Source organism: Scyliorhinus torazame, chromosome 6 (assembly GCF_047496885.1).
Source record: "Scyliorhinus torazame isolate Kashiwa2021f chromosome 6, sScyTor2.1, whole genome shotgun sequence".
NCBI lineage: Eukaryota > Metazoa > Chordata > Chondrichthyes > Carcharhiniformes > Scyliorhinidae > Scyliorhinus > Scyliorhinus torazame.
This window is the reverse complement of record NC_092712.1, coordinates 103,337,811-103,350,429: the sequence shown is the minus strand read 5'-3', so window position 1 is coordinate 103,350,429 and position 12,619 is coordinate 103,337,811. Positions and strand designations below refer to the sequence as shown.

General features: G+C 42.6%; 1 protein-coding gene across 1 annotated transcript in view; it reads right to left on the bottom strand.

Moving 5' to 3' along the window:
• The window catches only part of LOC140425849 (ras suppressor protein 1-like), a 204,281-nt gene that overhangs the window by 145,974 nt on the left and 45,688 nt on the right, over window positions 1-12,619 (bottom strand). Inside the window, exons 3-5 of the mRNA XM_072510234.1 lie at window positions 10,970-11,088; window positions 1,383-1,465; window positions 1,022-1,136 (exon numbers count right to left, since the gene is read on the bottom strand). Coding sequence (XP_072366335.1) covers window positions 1,022-1,136; window positions 1,383-1,465; window positions 10,970-11,088 — 317 coding nt within the window. The remainder of the gene's footprint in view (window positions 1-1,021; window positions 1,137-1,382; window positions 1,466-10,969; window positions 11,089-12,619) is intronic.

The window sequence follows — 12,619 nt, the reverse complement described above, 5'->3', positions numbered from 1 at the left end:
TGTGGTGGCAGAAAGGGAGAGCGATCGAGATCGGGGGAAGGGAGGGAAGTAAGAGCCTGGAGAGAAACTTCTGGTCCACAAGCAGTGCTGCAAATACACTCATCTGGTGTATCTGACCTTTCAGCCCCTTTTACCTGATTCATTTACTTAGGCATGGAAAATCTGTCCAAAATGTATTTTCTTTTTTTTTTTAAAAGCATATAAAACTGGAGAAATGCAACCTTCTTAAAAGCTTAAACTGGGCCAATCTGCCGCTCCCAATAAAATCATAAAAGTGAGTTGGTTGTGGTTGATTTTCAAATTTTTTTCTTCCTTTTTGGCAATTATTAATTTTCAAACGTACGGAATGGTTTAACTGTACAGGTTCCTGATAGAAAAAAATCTGAAATTTGAAAGGAGAGGCCAGTGAAATTTTCCATTCCCTACAATAATCCCACAGAACAGGCCCCGGGCTACCAATACAGTCCTTCCATTCTAATTTTTACAGGACTGCTGTGCATGAAAATTATTTGAGATAACATGGGAATAATGATGTTGATCTCTCCATTCCCTGGTCTCAACACTGAGCCAAATATGGAACTAAAGTAAAACTCACATTTTATTCACGTTTTGCCCTTCTTGTGAAAGTCTAGTTACAGTTTACAGGACAACCATTTGCAAAGAAAACCCAAAAATAAATGTACACATTACTGTTCCTGAAACCAGATAAATTAATTGATTCATAGACATGATTTTCAATTGAATTCCTATGGCTACTAATTTAAATCCCTCAGTTTACAATTCTGGCATGGTTTCATAGTACGCACTGCAATCCAAATACTTAAAACAAAAAGATCTATGACCAAGTTACCACTAAACATCAATAAAAAAAATTGACAATGTTGCACTTCATTAACATTGTTGTTCTTGTGGACATTTACTGCTTTGCTCAACATGTTTTAAACAATATTTAACAAGAGCAGTACGCAAAATATATCAGTATATTACAGAATAAGTCAGACAATCTGACCCCTGCTCTTACCCATTTCAGGGGGAAGCACGGTTAGTCGATTTCCTTGAATATGGAGCTCCTTCAACTGAGACAAGTCCCCAATCTCCTTTGGCAGCGACAGGAGGTCATTGTCCCTTAGGCTGATCTGAAAACGCAGAGCTATTAGACCAATTCAAATTTCAAATGAAACAGTTCACAAAGAATTCTTAGCTTGCTTCCTCTCACTATCTCAATTTATTACACGTCTCGTCTGATGAGCAAAGTGCAGTGCCAGGTGATGGAGTTTATTCCAGCAAAATAAACCCCAGAGCTGCTGGAATTGACTTCATTCAGAATTTACAGGAGCTGCAAAAGTGAATTGATTTTTCAAGAATTTAGATAAATTACTTACTATCTGCAGCTTCGTGAGCTTCGCAATTTCTGGCGGCAGGATTTCAAAATCGTTGTCGCTTAGATAGAGTGCACGCAAGGTGGCTGTAAATTAAACAGCAATATATAAACAGTGTGGCATGTAACCAGACCATGGAGGCCTGATCAATAAAAGTAGTCAAGCTTGATTAATAGCCTTGGCTTTGAAAAAGCCTCCGACATGCCCAGGGCATCCAATAATAACAAGCAGGTCAAGATGGTTTATTGTACAGATGCTTGAATGAGTAAAGTGACCACATCCTGAAGTATTGACACAATTAACAACTTTAGTAACAATATATGCTGATGGCCCTAAAAAGACATGAAAACATGTCTGACTCTCCACGAACCTTTAAGGCCACTGCTGCCACAACCTCCTTACCTTCCACATTTTTTTGAATGGATACAGCATGATTTTCAAGGAAAGGCATTGAAACGTCACATGTAGACCCGACCATGTAACGACAGCAGATTGTCTTTCCGAAATGACAATAGTGAAGCAAATGTGTTTTTATGACATATTGATGAAAGTTTCATGGTCACTGTTACGGAGACTAACTTTCAATTCCAGATTTTATTGAATTTTAATTCCACCAATTTGTCATGGTTGGATAGACTCATTGTCCTCACATTTGCAGAAGGGAACCAGCTACTTAGGATTAGAAGTATGCTTCCTAATAATTGCTACCATATACTGCAAACTGGACAGTTTTAAAAGGGGTTTTGAAAGACTCCCAAAAGTACAAACACACCAATTGAAATGATTTATGATGTAACACAGTAACAGACAATCCGATCTTTGGATAGCCAATCTTTGGGTATTCTGTAAACCGGACTGAGGAATTTTTTAGAACTACCATAAAGATAAAAAGACCATGACAGGACAAAATCCTGAACAACAGTGTACTTAGTCATGTTCAGTCTATAGCTAGGATTTTCCACCCCCGTCATGGGAGATTGAGCGGTCCAGTCAAAGGTCCACTGACTTTTGGCAGGACTGGAAAATTCTGCCCAATGTCAATAGGCACAAAAAATAAGTAGGCTGGGTGCAGATCTGGGCAAGTGGCATAGATTATCATAGAATTTACAGTGCAGAAGGAGGCCATTCGGCCCATCGAGTCTGCACCGGCTCTTGGAAAGAGCACCCTACCCAAGGTCAACTCCGCCACCCTATTCCCATAACCCAGTAACCCCACCCAACACTAAGGGCAATTTTGGACACTAAGGGCAATTTATCATGGCCAATCCACCTAACCTGCACATCTTTGGACCGTGGGAGGAAACCGGAGCACCCGGAGGAAACCCACGCACACACGGGGAGGATGTGCAGACTCCGCACAGACAGTGACCCAAGCCGGAATCGAACCTGGGACCCTGGAGCTGTGAAGCAATTGTGCTATCCACAAGGCTACCGTGCTGCCCCAGGATCGGACATAGTCAGCATGGATCTACGAAAGGGAAATCATGCTTAACAAATCTATTGGCATTCTTCAAGGATGTAACTAGTAGAGTTTTTTTAATTTTTTTTTTTTAAGTTTAGAGTACCCAATTAATTTTTTCCAATTAAAGGGCAATTTAGTGTGGCCAATCCATCTACCCTGCACATCTCTTGGTTGTGGGGGTGAAACCCACGCAAACACGGGAGAATGTGCAAACTCCACACGGACACTGACCAGAGCTGGGATCGAACCTGGGATCTTGGCGCCGTGAGGCAGAGTGCTAACCAGTGCACCACCATGCTGCCCGTAACTAGTAGAGTTGATGAGGGGAAGCCAGTGGATGTGGATTATTTGATCTTTCTGAAGGCCTTCAACAAGGTCCCACGTAAGAGATTAGATTAGCATGTAAAATTAAAGCGCATGTGATTGGGGGTAGTGTATCGAGATGGAAAGAGAGTTGGTCCACAGACAAGAAACAAAGAATAGGAATAAACGCCCCCCCCCCCCCCCCCCCCCTCCCCCCAAATGCAGGCAATGACTAGTGGGATATCGCAGAGATCAGTGCTAGGACCCCAGGTATTCACTATGTGAGGAAGCTGAAGCATTATCTCCAAATTTGCGGATGACACAATGTTGGGTGGGAGGGTGTGCTATGAGAATGATGCAGAGATGCTTCAGTGTGATTTGGACAGTTGAGTGAGTGGGCAAATGCATGGCAGATGCAGTATGATATGGATAAATGGGAGGATATTCACTTTGGTAGCAAAAACAGATAGGCAGATTATCTGAATAGCTACAGAGGGCGCGATTTAACTAAATGGGAACAAAGTCCCATAGCGAGCGCATTTAGCTTCACTCAGGTTTGATACGGGGCCTCAGCGGATAACGCACTGCCGAGGCCACACATATTCTGCACTGAGGAGCTTCACTCGCCAGAACTCGTCAGTGTAGTGAGAGAAAATGACGTCCCGATCTTTCGAGCCAATTACGCGACCCCCGCCCCCCCCACTCCCCCCAAGCCCCAATTCAATCGGAGGGGGTCCCTGCCCATCCCCTCAGCACCCCCTCAACACCCACGCAGGGCACCCCCGGTCCGATCGCCCGCGTGTGAAAAATGCCAGCTTGTCACCTTGGCAAGGCCAACCTGGTACCCTGGCAGTGCCATTCGATTGTGCCCAGAGAGGAAAATGTGCAATGAGACCTGGGTGACCTTGTATACCAGTTGCTGAAAGTAAGCATGCAGGTGCAGCAGAAGGAGAAAAATGGTATGCTGGTCTTCATAGCTCGAGGATATATGAGTACAGGAGCAGGGATGTCTAGCTGAAATTACACAGCGCCTTGGTGAGACAACACCTGGAATATTATGTGCAACCTTGGTCTACTATCGGAGGAAGGATTTTCCTGCTATGATAGGACTGAAGCGAAGATTTACCAGACTGATTCCTGCAAAGGCGGGACTGACTATGAGGACAGATTGAGTCTGTTAAAATTATAATCGCTGGAGTTTTGAAAAATTAAGGGGATCTCATAGAAACCTATAAAATTCTAATAGGATTAGGTGGGGTGGATGCAGGAAGGTTGTTCCCAATAGCGGAGTAATTGAAGACCAGAGGTCACAGTCTGAGGATATGGGGTAAACCATTTAGAGCCAAGAGGAGGAGAGATTTCATCAGTGGTCAGCCTGTGGAATTCACTGCCATGTAAAGTAGTTGAGGCCAAAACATTGTATGTGCGATAACCCTCACGAGAACCTCGGGGAATTAATAATAGATCTCCCCATGGAGCTTGTGGAGCATGAGTTTCTCTGGTAACGGGCAGAGGCTGCCCAGTTGGGACTCATTAATTCAGCCCTTTAAATGCAAGCCTGAACCTGGACCAGCTAATCAGCAAGGAACCTGAGCATGGCCTCTGAATTGGCGCTGGGCGCAAACCCATTTTTTCAATTTTGCAGAATTCACCACCCTATCGTGATTCACGTTTTTGGCTTCACTAAAACGGAGAGTTCAGTCCAAGGTACACAGAAAGCTACAAGGAACAAATAAAATATAGGGTGGAAAGAACAGAATTTGGATGGTGGAGAAAAGGAAAAGCAGACTAAGATGGTGTTGGAATGTAAAGACTGTTACAAATAAGGTTGATGAGCTGCAGGCACAAGTTGTCACATGGGTTTATGGTATAGCACCTTTAACAGAGACTTGAATAACAGCAAGAAATGGAACTAGACATTACTGGCTGCAATGTATTTAGTGGGGCTAGAAAGAGGAAGCAGCAGGAGTGCGCGGGGGTGGGGGGCTACCTTTGGCAATATTAATCAAGGATAATATTCCAGTTATCCAGATGAAGCAGTCCATGTTCAAATATCCAGGCTTGGGCTGACAAGTGGCAAGTTACATTTGTGCCACACAAGTGGCAGGCAATCACCATCTCCTACAAGAGAGGATCTAACCTTTGTCCCTTGACATTCAATGGCATTACCATTGCTGAATCCCCCAAAATCAACATCCTCGGGGTTACCATTGATCAGAAACTGAACAAGTCACATTAATACTGTGGCTACCAGAGCAGGTCAAAGACTAAGAATCTTATGGTGAGTAACTCACCTCCTGATCCCCCAAAGTGGAATACTCTCCACTTGCCTGGATGAGTGCAGCTCCCACAACACTCAGAAGCTCAACACCAACCAGGACAAAGTAGCCATTTGATTGCTCCCCCTTCCACAAACATTCAAATCTCCACCACCGACGAACAGTGGGTGACATGTGTACTATCTACAAGATGCACCGCAGTAACTCGCCAAAGTTCCTTAGACAGCACCTTCCAAACCCACAACCATCTAGAAGGGCAGGAGCAGCAGATTCCTGGGATCCCCACCACTTGGAGGTTCCCCTCCAAGGCACTCACCACCCCGACTTGGAAATATATCGTTGTTCCCTCATTGTCAATGGGGCAAAATCCTGGAACTCCCTCCCTAATAGCACTGTGGGTATACCTACACCTCAGGAACTGCAGTGGTTCAAAAAGGCAATCATCACCACCTTCTGAAGGGCAACTAGGGATGGGCAATAAATGCTGGCCTAACCAGTGATGCCCACATCCTGAAAATGAATAAAAATATACTACAGGGTTCAAAGACTGAATTCATTTGGCTTTGAGCCAAATACAGAAAAGAAACAATGTTGCATTGCTGTGGAAGACAAAGGCATAATGGAAATGTAACTGGCCCCCAGACCTAGGTTATTGCTCTGGGACACCATAGAACCAAACTGTCAATGATTATTGTAAAAACCCATCTGGTCCTCCAATTCCCTTTAGGGAACAAAACTTGCAATTCTTACCTTGTCTGGTCTGCATGTGACTCCAGATCTACAGTAACGTGGTTGACACCCGAGTGTCCTTTGAAATGGTCTAGCAACACCATTCCGTTCAAAGGCAATTGGGGATGAGCAACAAATGCTGGCCTTGCCCACAATAATAAATAATGAGCGAGACGGAAATGGCAAATACAGAAGAGTGGAAAACCAGCTAGAATGCAGAGAACGTATGTGGAAACTGAAAGAGAATGCCAGTGGTAAAGCATGGACACAAGAAAAGATAAACATAGAAAAAGTAAAGGATAGTTTTTTATAGCGGGATTGGTTTGGGACAAAGGAGTTTTTCTTGTGGAGGCACAGTAGCACTTTGCATTAGTCTTCACATATGAAGAGGATAAAGTCAATGTTGCAGTGTGAAAATGGAAATATTGAATAACATTTTTGAATGACAGGACGCTCCAATAGGATGACATCACTAAAAATTGAAAAGTCACCTGGTCCAGACAGAATGCGACCTAGGTTGGTGAGGGGTGTAAAGGTGGAGGCTAGCAGAGGTTCTTACCACAATCTTTCAACCTTTCTTGATTGGGGGAGTGGTGCCAGAAGAAGAGGATTGGGTTTTATTCCCCTGTTCAAAGGATGGCTGGGATAAACCTGATAACTACACGTCAGTCAGTCAATCATCAGTGATAAGAAAATAAAAAATTATGGTCAAGGACAAAATTAATGTTCACTTAAGGGATAGCCAGCTCAGATTTGTCGCAGGTAAAGTGTATCTGACTAACCAGCTTGAATTCTCTGCTAAAGTAATATAGTGGATGTATACATGAGAATTTCAAAAAGCATTTCATAAAATACTTGGAGACACACATGATATTAAAGGGATGATGGTAATTGGAAATGCAATTGGCAATGGTGTAGTGGTGAATGGATTTTCTTTCTGGTTGGAGAGAAGTATGCAGTCGGACTTTTGTGTTGGTATTAGCATTACTGATCTGGACTTGGGTACAGAAGGTAAAATGTTGAAATTTGAAGATCATACAAAAGACATGCCCCATGGCAAATAGCGACTAGGAGGTTAGCAAACCTCAGGAAGACAAATTGGTGAAAGAGGCAGACACTGGCAGATTCACTATGGATAACTGAGAATTGATCCAGTTGAGGGGAACACCTTGGAGAGACAGTAAAATCTAAATCATACTATTCAGGAAGGAAAACAGAGGGTGTATCTTCACAATCTTTGGAGGTGGCAGGGCAAGTTGATACGGCCTGTTAAATCATATAGGATATTTGGTTTTGTAAGAAGTCACTAAATAAGAAAACAAGGAAACAGAGGCATTGGTGTAGTGATATTGCCACTGGACGAGTAATCCAGACCGTCAGGAGAGGATTTACCAGCTTCTCCCAACGGCAGGATCTTCCGGTCTCACAAAGACCCGCAGGGCTGGCAAGCAACACAAATGGCCAGCGACTTCGGCAGGACCAGAAGATCCCGCCGGTGGCCATTGCTGAGCCATCTTCCCTCCCGGAAAATCCACCAGAACAAGGAGGGGGTGGTCATGACCTCGGGGGAACCTCTGGGGACCTGGGGTCAAATCCCACCTTGGCAAGTATGAAATTTGAATTCAATAATAACCTGGAATTTAAAAATGATGACCATGAAAGCATGGTCTGGTTTATCAATGCCTATGAGGGAAAGAAATTGGTCATCCTTTTGACTCTCGATCCATAGCAATGCGGTTGACTCTAACATGGCCAGAAAGCCACTCAGTTCAAGGGAAGGGCAATGAATGCTGGCCCAGCCAACAATACCCAGGTCCCATGAGCGAATGGAAAATAAAAAGCTAAGCCTTTACAAATAACCTGGGAAATGCAGTGTAGAATTCTGGGCTTCACATTTTAGGAAGCTGTCAAGGCCATGGGGAGGATAAAGAGGAGATTTACTGAGGAATGAAGGATGAAGAATTTTAGAGAGACTGGAGAAGTCAATATTGTTTTCCTTAGAACAGAGAAGATTAAGGGGTGATCCAAAGGAGACATTGAAAATGGAGTGGTTTTGGTAGAACAAGTACTACAGTAACCAGAGGTCATAGAATTAAAATAATTTACAAATAAATAGAGGGGAATTGAGGAGCAATGTTTTCTGCGGTATTGTTAAGATCTGAAAAGCACTACCTGAAAAAGATGGCAGAATCGGATGCCACTGGAATTTTCAAAAAGCGATTGGACATTTACTTGAAGTACATTCATTTGCAGGGTATAGGGAAACGGCTGGGCTTCACTAAACTGGATGTTCTTTCATATGGTTAAATTATGCTTGATGGTCTGAATGATGCCTTCTGCACTCATACTAGGATCAGGTAGTGTGCAATACCAAGGATTCAAACCATTTCTGTCGAGATAGATGTGTGCAGGCCAAATTGCCTGTCCAAAAAAGTTAGGTCAGGTTACAGGGAAAGGGTAGAGGCATGGGCTTAAGTAGGGTGCTCTTTCCAAGGGTCGGTGCAGGCACGATGGGCCTCCTTCTGCACTGTAAATGTTATCATTCCCAGCAAGTATACAGGCAGGTAGTTGAAATGGATTGTGCTCAACACATTAAGACTCTGGGAGGGGGCGGGGGTGGGGTGGCATGCAAGGGAGTAACATTTACATTAATATCAAAATGTCATTTCAATTCATTTATTAACAATTTAAATTTTCTTCCACACTGCTCAGAAAGGTTAGAAATAGCATAAAGGACAAATATGAGCTCGACAAGAAATTAGATACTTCAGCCGTGCAAGGTAGGGTTTTAAAAAATGTAATTTTTTAATAGAAACTTAGTACTTTTCTGGATTTCTTTGTAGATATCAAGGTTAAGTTTTATTAAAATGCAATCAATTTTAGACATAAAACAGGATTTGCCAGAAAATTAACTCATCTATTGATAAAAACCCTAACTCATGATGATGATCGTGGTCAAAATAGAAGAACTTATAATGTTGAGGGATCCCTGCAGCTTTATTTCTCTTCCAATGTGAGCCACAAAAGAATCTGTCCCAGTGCGTGAAAGAAATTGCTAAAATTATACTGGACCAGATGTGGCAGAAAAATAATGTTGCATTTACATTCTTTTCAAATAATGAAATCAGGCGTTCAAAAGAATTACTCCACAATAGACTTGTTAACAACATTGTAACCCATGGGATCCAAGGGGTTGTTTGGACTCAAAATTAGTTATAGGACAGAAAGCAGAGTCATAGTTAAATGGTTGTTTACAAACTGGATGGGGGGTTTGGAAACATCAACAGGCTCCAGGCGAACATGACAGGTCAAGCAAAGGTAGACGGAATCCTTGACTTTATAAATGGAGGCAGAATAGATATAGCAAGGAAGTTATAAAATACCGGGCAGGCCCCAGCTGGAGTATTTTGCCTACTGCATTCTAGGGAGCATGTCAAAGGTCTTCCAGAAGATGCAGAGGAGATTTTCCTGAATGATATCAGGATTGAAACACATCAGTCATGTGGAGAGACTAGTGAAGTTGGGAGTTACTCTACTGAGGGTAAAGAGGCTAATCGGAGATTTGGTCGAAGTATTCAAATCTTGAAGGATTTTGATGGAGCAAAGAAGGAGCAACTGTTTGCAATAGTAGGAGGACACAGATACAAGGTAACTTACAAAACAACCGCAAGCAACATATGGAAACTAATATTACATCGAAGAAGATTATGATCTGGAATGCACAGCCTGCAAGACTTATGGAAGCAGTTTCAATAAGAACTTTCAAAAAGGAATTTGATAAATACTTGAAACTGGAAAATGTGCAGGGCAATGAAAAAAAAGCAGAGGAGTGGCCTAATTGGAGATGGGCCAAATAACCTCCTTCCAGCCAGGCACTAAGTAGTTGCAATTTATTGCGTAAATCTTTCATAGTTGCCCACAGGGTTAAATCTCCAAGCTGGTAAGCAGACCATAGCAATGGAAAAGTCATACATACTCAGACAGTAATTGATAAATACTCACTTACAGCAATACAATGCAACTAAATAAGGAAATTAAAGAAAAAGCATGGTTCCTTCCCCTATGTATATTAAATGCACATTTATTGCAAATAATGTCATATTGTAATTGATTAAATACAACATAAATTTAAATCCCGATTGCTGCTTTCAAAATAACAAAATCTAATGATTTACTATAACAATCAGTTCCACTGCAGTAGATGGATTAGCATCTTATTGCATCAATGTTCACATCACCCACAACACTTGACCAAGCTGCAAGTTGACCAAAATAACACAGCAACAGCCTGTTCAGTATGCTTCTGTAATGTAGAAAAAGAGTGACTCCACATTAAATTAGAAATAAAAACTTTGCATATTTTATATGAATATGCTGCTGTACAAAAAAAGGCAGTTAAGGCATAATACTTCATAATTCTGAACCCTTTAATTTGAATGACAATAACGGAGTTTAAAACTGAATTCTGAATTGCAACCATTTGCTCCAAGTCACTGCTAAGTCATTTTGTATTAAAAGAATTTGCAAAGCAGGTAGACAGTGGATATAAGATTTTGATGTGCCTGACATTGCAAGGCAGCATTTGCAGTTCGTAAAGCTCAGCCGAACAACTTGTACAACGTATTTGATTCATTGCCACATGGTCCAAGCCAGAATTTCAATTTAATGCAACCAATGTTCACCCCTTTCTTGGTGAGGTGAGGTTAAGAATCAAGTGCCCGAAACAGACTGGAATCAGAAATTGCAACTGCTCTACCTACTTCTGGTCAATATAGGTAATCACAAATGAATAAAAAAGTTTTAAAAACGGTTCCTACTGAGGTAGAAGAAGTTGCCAGGGAGAGATTTTTCATTCAAATTGTTGTATGTCAAATCAAGCACCTCGAGTGCTGGGAGCGACCCAAATCCTCGTGGCAGAGAGTTTAACCTGTTCATGCTGTTGGGGAAGAGGTGAGAAACTAATGTAAATCGACACAGATGGATGTGGACACACATTTAAATATATTCAAAATTGAGTTGAGATTCTTTTCTGACCAACCGATTGGCCTACAGACCATCGTCCATTTGCCCTGAAGATAATAATGGGCCACCTACAAATTTGGAAATTGCACCAAAAAGTGTCATGTTGAGTCAGTCGTATAGAAAGTCTTACAAAACAAAAAGAGGCCCTTTGGTCTATCGTGTTTGCACCAGCCATCAAGCGCCTATCTATTCTAATCCCATTTTCCAGCACGTTGTCTGTAGTCTTGTGTGCTATGGTGTTTCAGGTGCTCATCTAAATGCTCCCTAAATGTTGTGAGGGTCCCACTTTTACCACCCTTTCAGGCAGTGAGTTCCAGATTCCCACCACCCTCTGGGTGAAAAAGGTTCTCCTCAAATCACTTGCTACTTACCTTAAATTTATGCTCTCTGGTTATTGATCTCTCTACTAAGGGGAGAAGTTCTTTCCTATCTAGCCCATGTCACTCAGAATTCTGTACACCTCAATCAGATCCCTCCCCCCTCAGCCTTCCCTGCTTTAAGGAAAACAACCGCAGTCTAACTAGCTTCTTCTGTGCTGCACATCCTCCCCATGTGTGCGTGGGTTTCCTCCGTGTGCTCCGGTTTCCTCCCACAGTCCAAAGATGTGCGGGTTAGGTGGATTGGCCATGATAAATTGCCCTTAGTGTCCAAAATTGCCCTTAGTGTTGGGTGAGGTTACTGGGTTATGGGGATAGGGTGGCGGTGTTGACCTTGGGTAGGGTGCTCTTTCCAAGAGCCGGTGCAGACTCGATGGGCTGAATGGCCTCCTTCTGCTCTGTAAATTCTATGATAATCTATGATAATCTTCATAGCTGGAATACTCCAGCCCAGGCAACATCCTGGTGAATCTCCTCTGCACCCCCTCTAGTGCAATCACATGATTCAGATAGTGCAGCAACCAGAACTGCCCATAGTACTCCGCTGTGGCCTAACCAGTGTTTTACACAGCTCCACCATAACCTCCCTGCTCTGTCTCGGCTAATAAAGGCAAGTATTCTATATGTTTTCTTAATCACCTTATCTGCTGGTCCTGCTGCTTTCAAGGATCTACGGACATGCACCCCAAGGTCCCTCTGGTTCTCTGTACTTTCTAGTGTCCTACCATTCATTATTCCCTTGCCTTTTTAGTCCTCTCAAAATGCATCATCTCACACTTTTGAGGGGTAAATTAAATTTGCCACTGTTCTGCCCATTTGACCAATCCGGCTAGATCACCCTGTAATCTAATCTAATCAGGCAGTGAATTCCAGACTCTTCCCCCCTGCTATTTACCACCCCACCAATTTTCAGGTCATCTGCAAACTTACTGATCATACCTCGTACTTTCACGCTTAGCTCATTAATGTTCACTATACTGCGCAGCACCGATCCTTCGGTACACCACTGGACACCAGCTTCCAGTCAGAAAAACAACCTTTAACCATCACCCTCGCCTGCCACCAAGC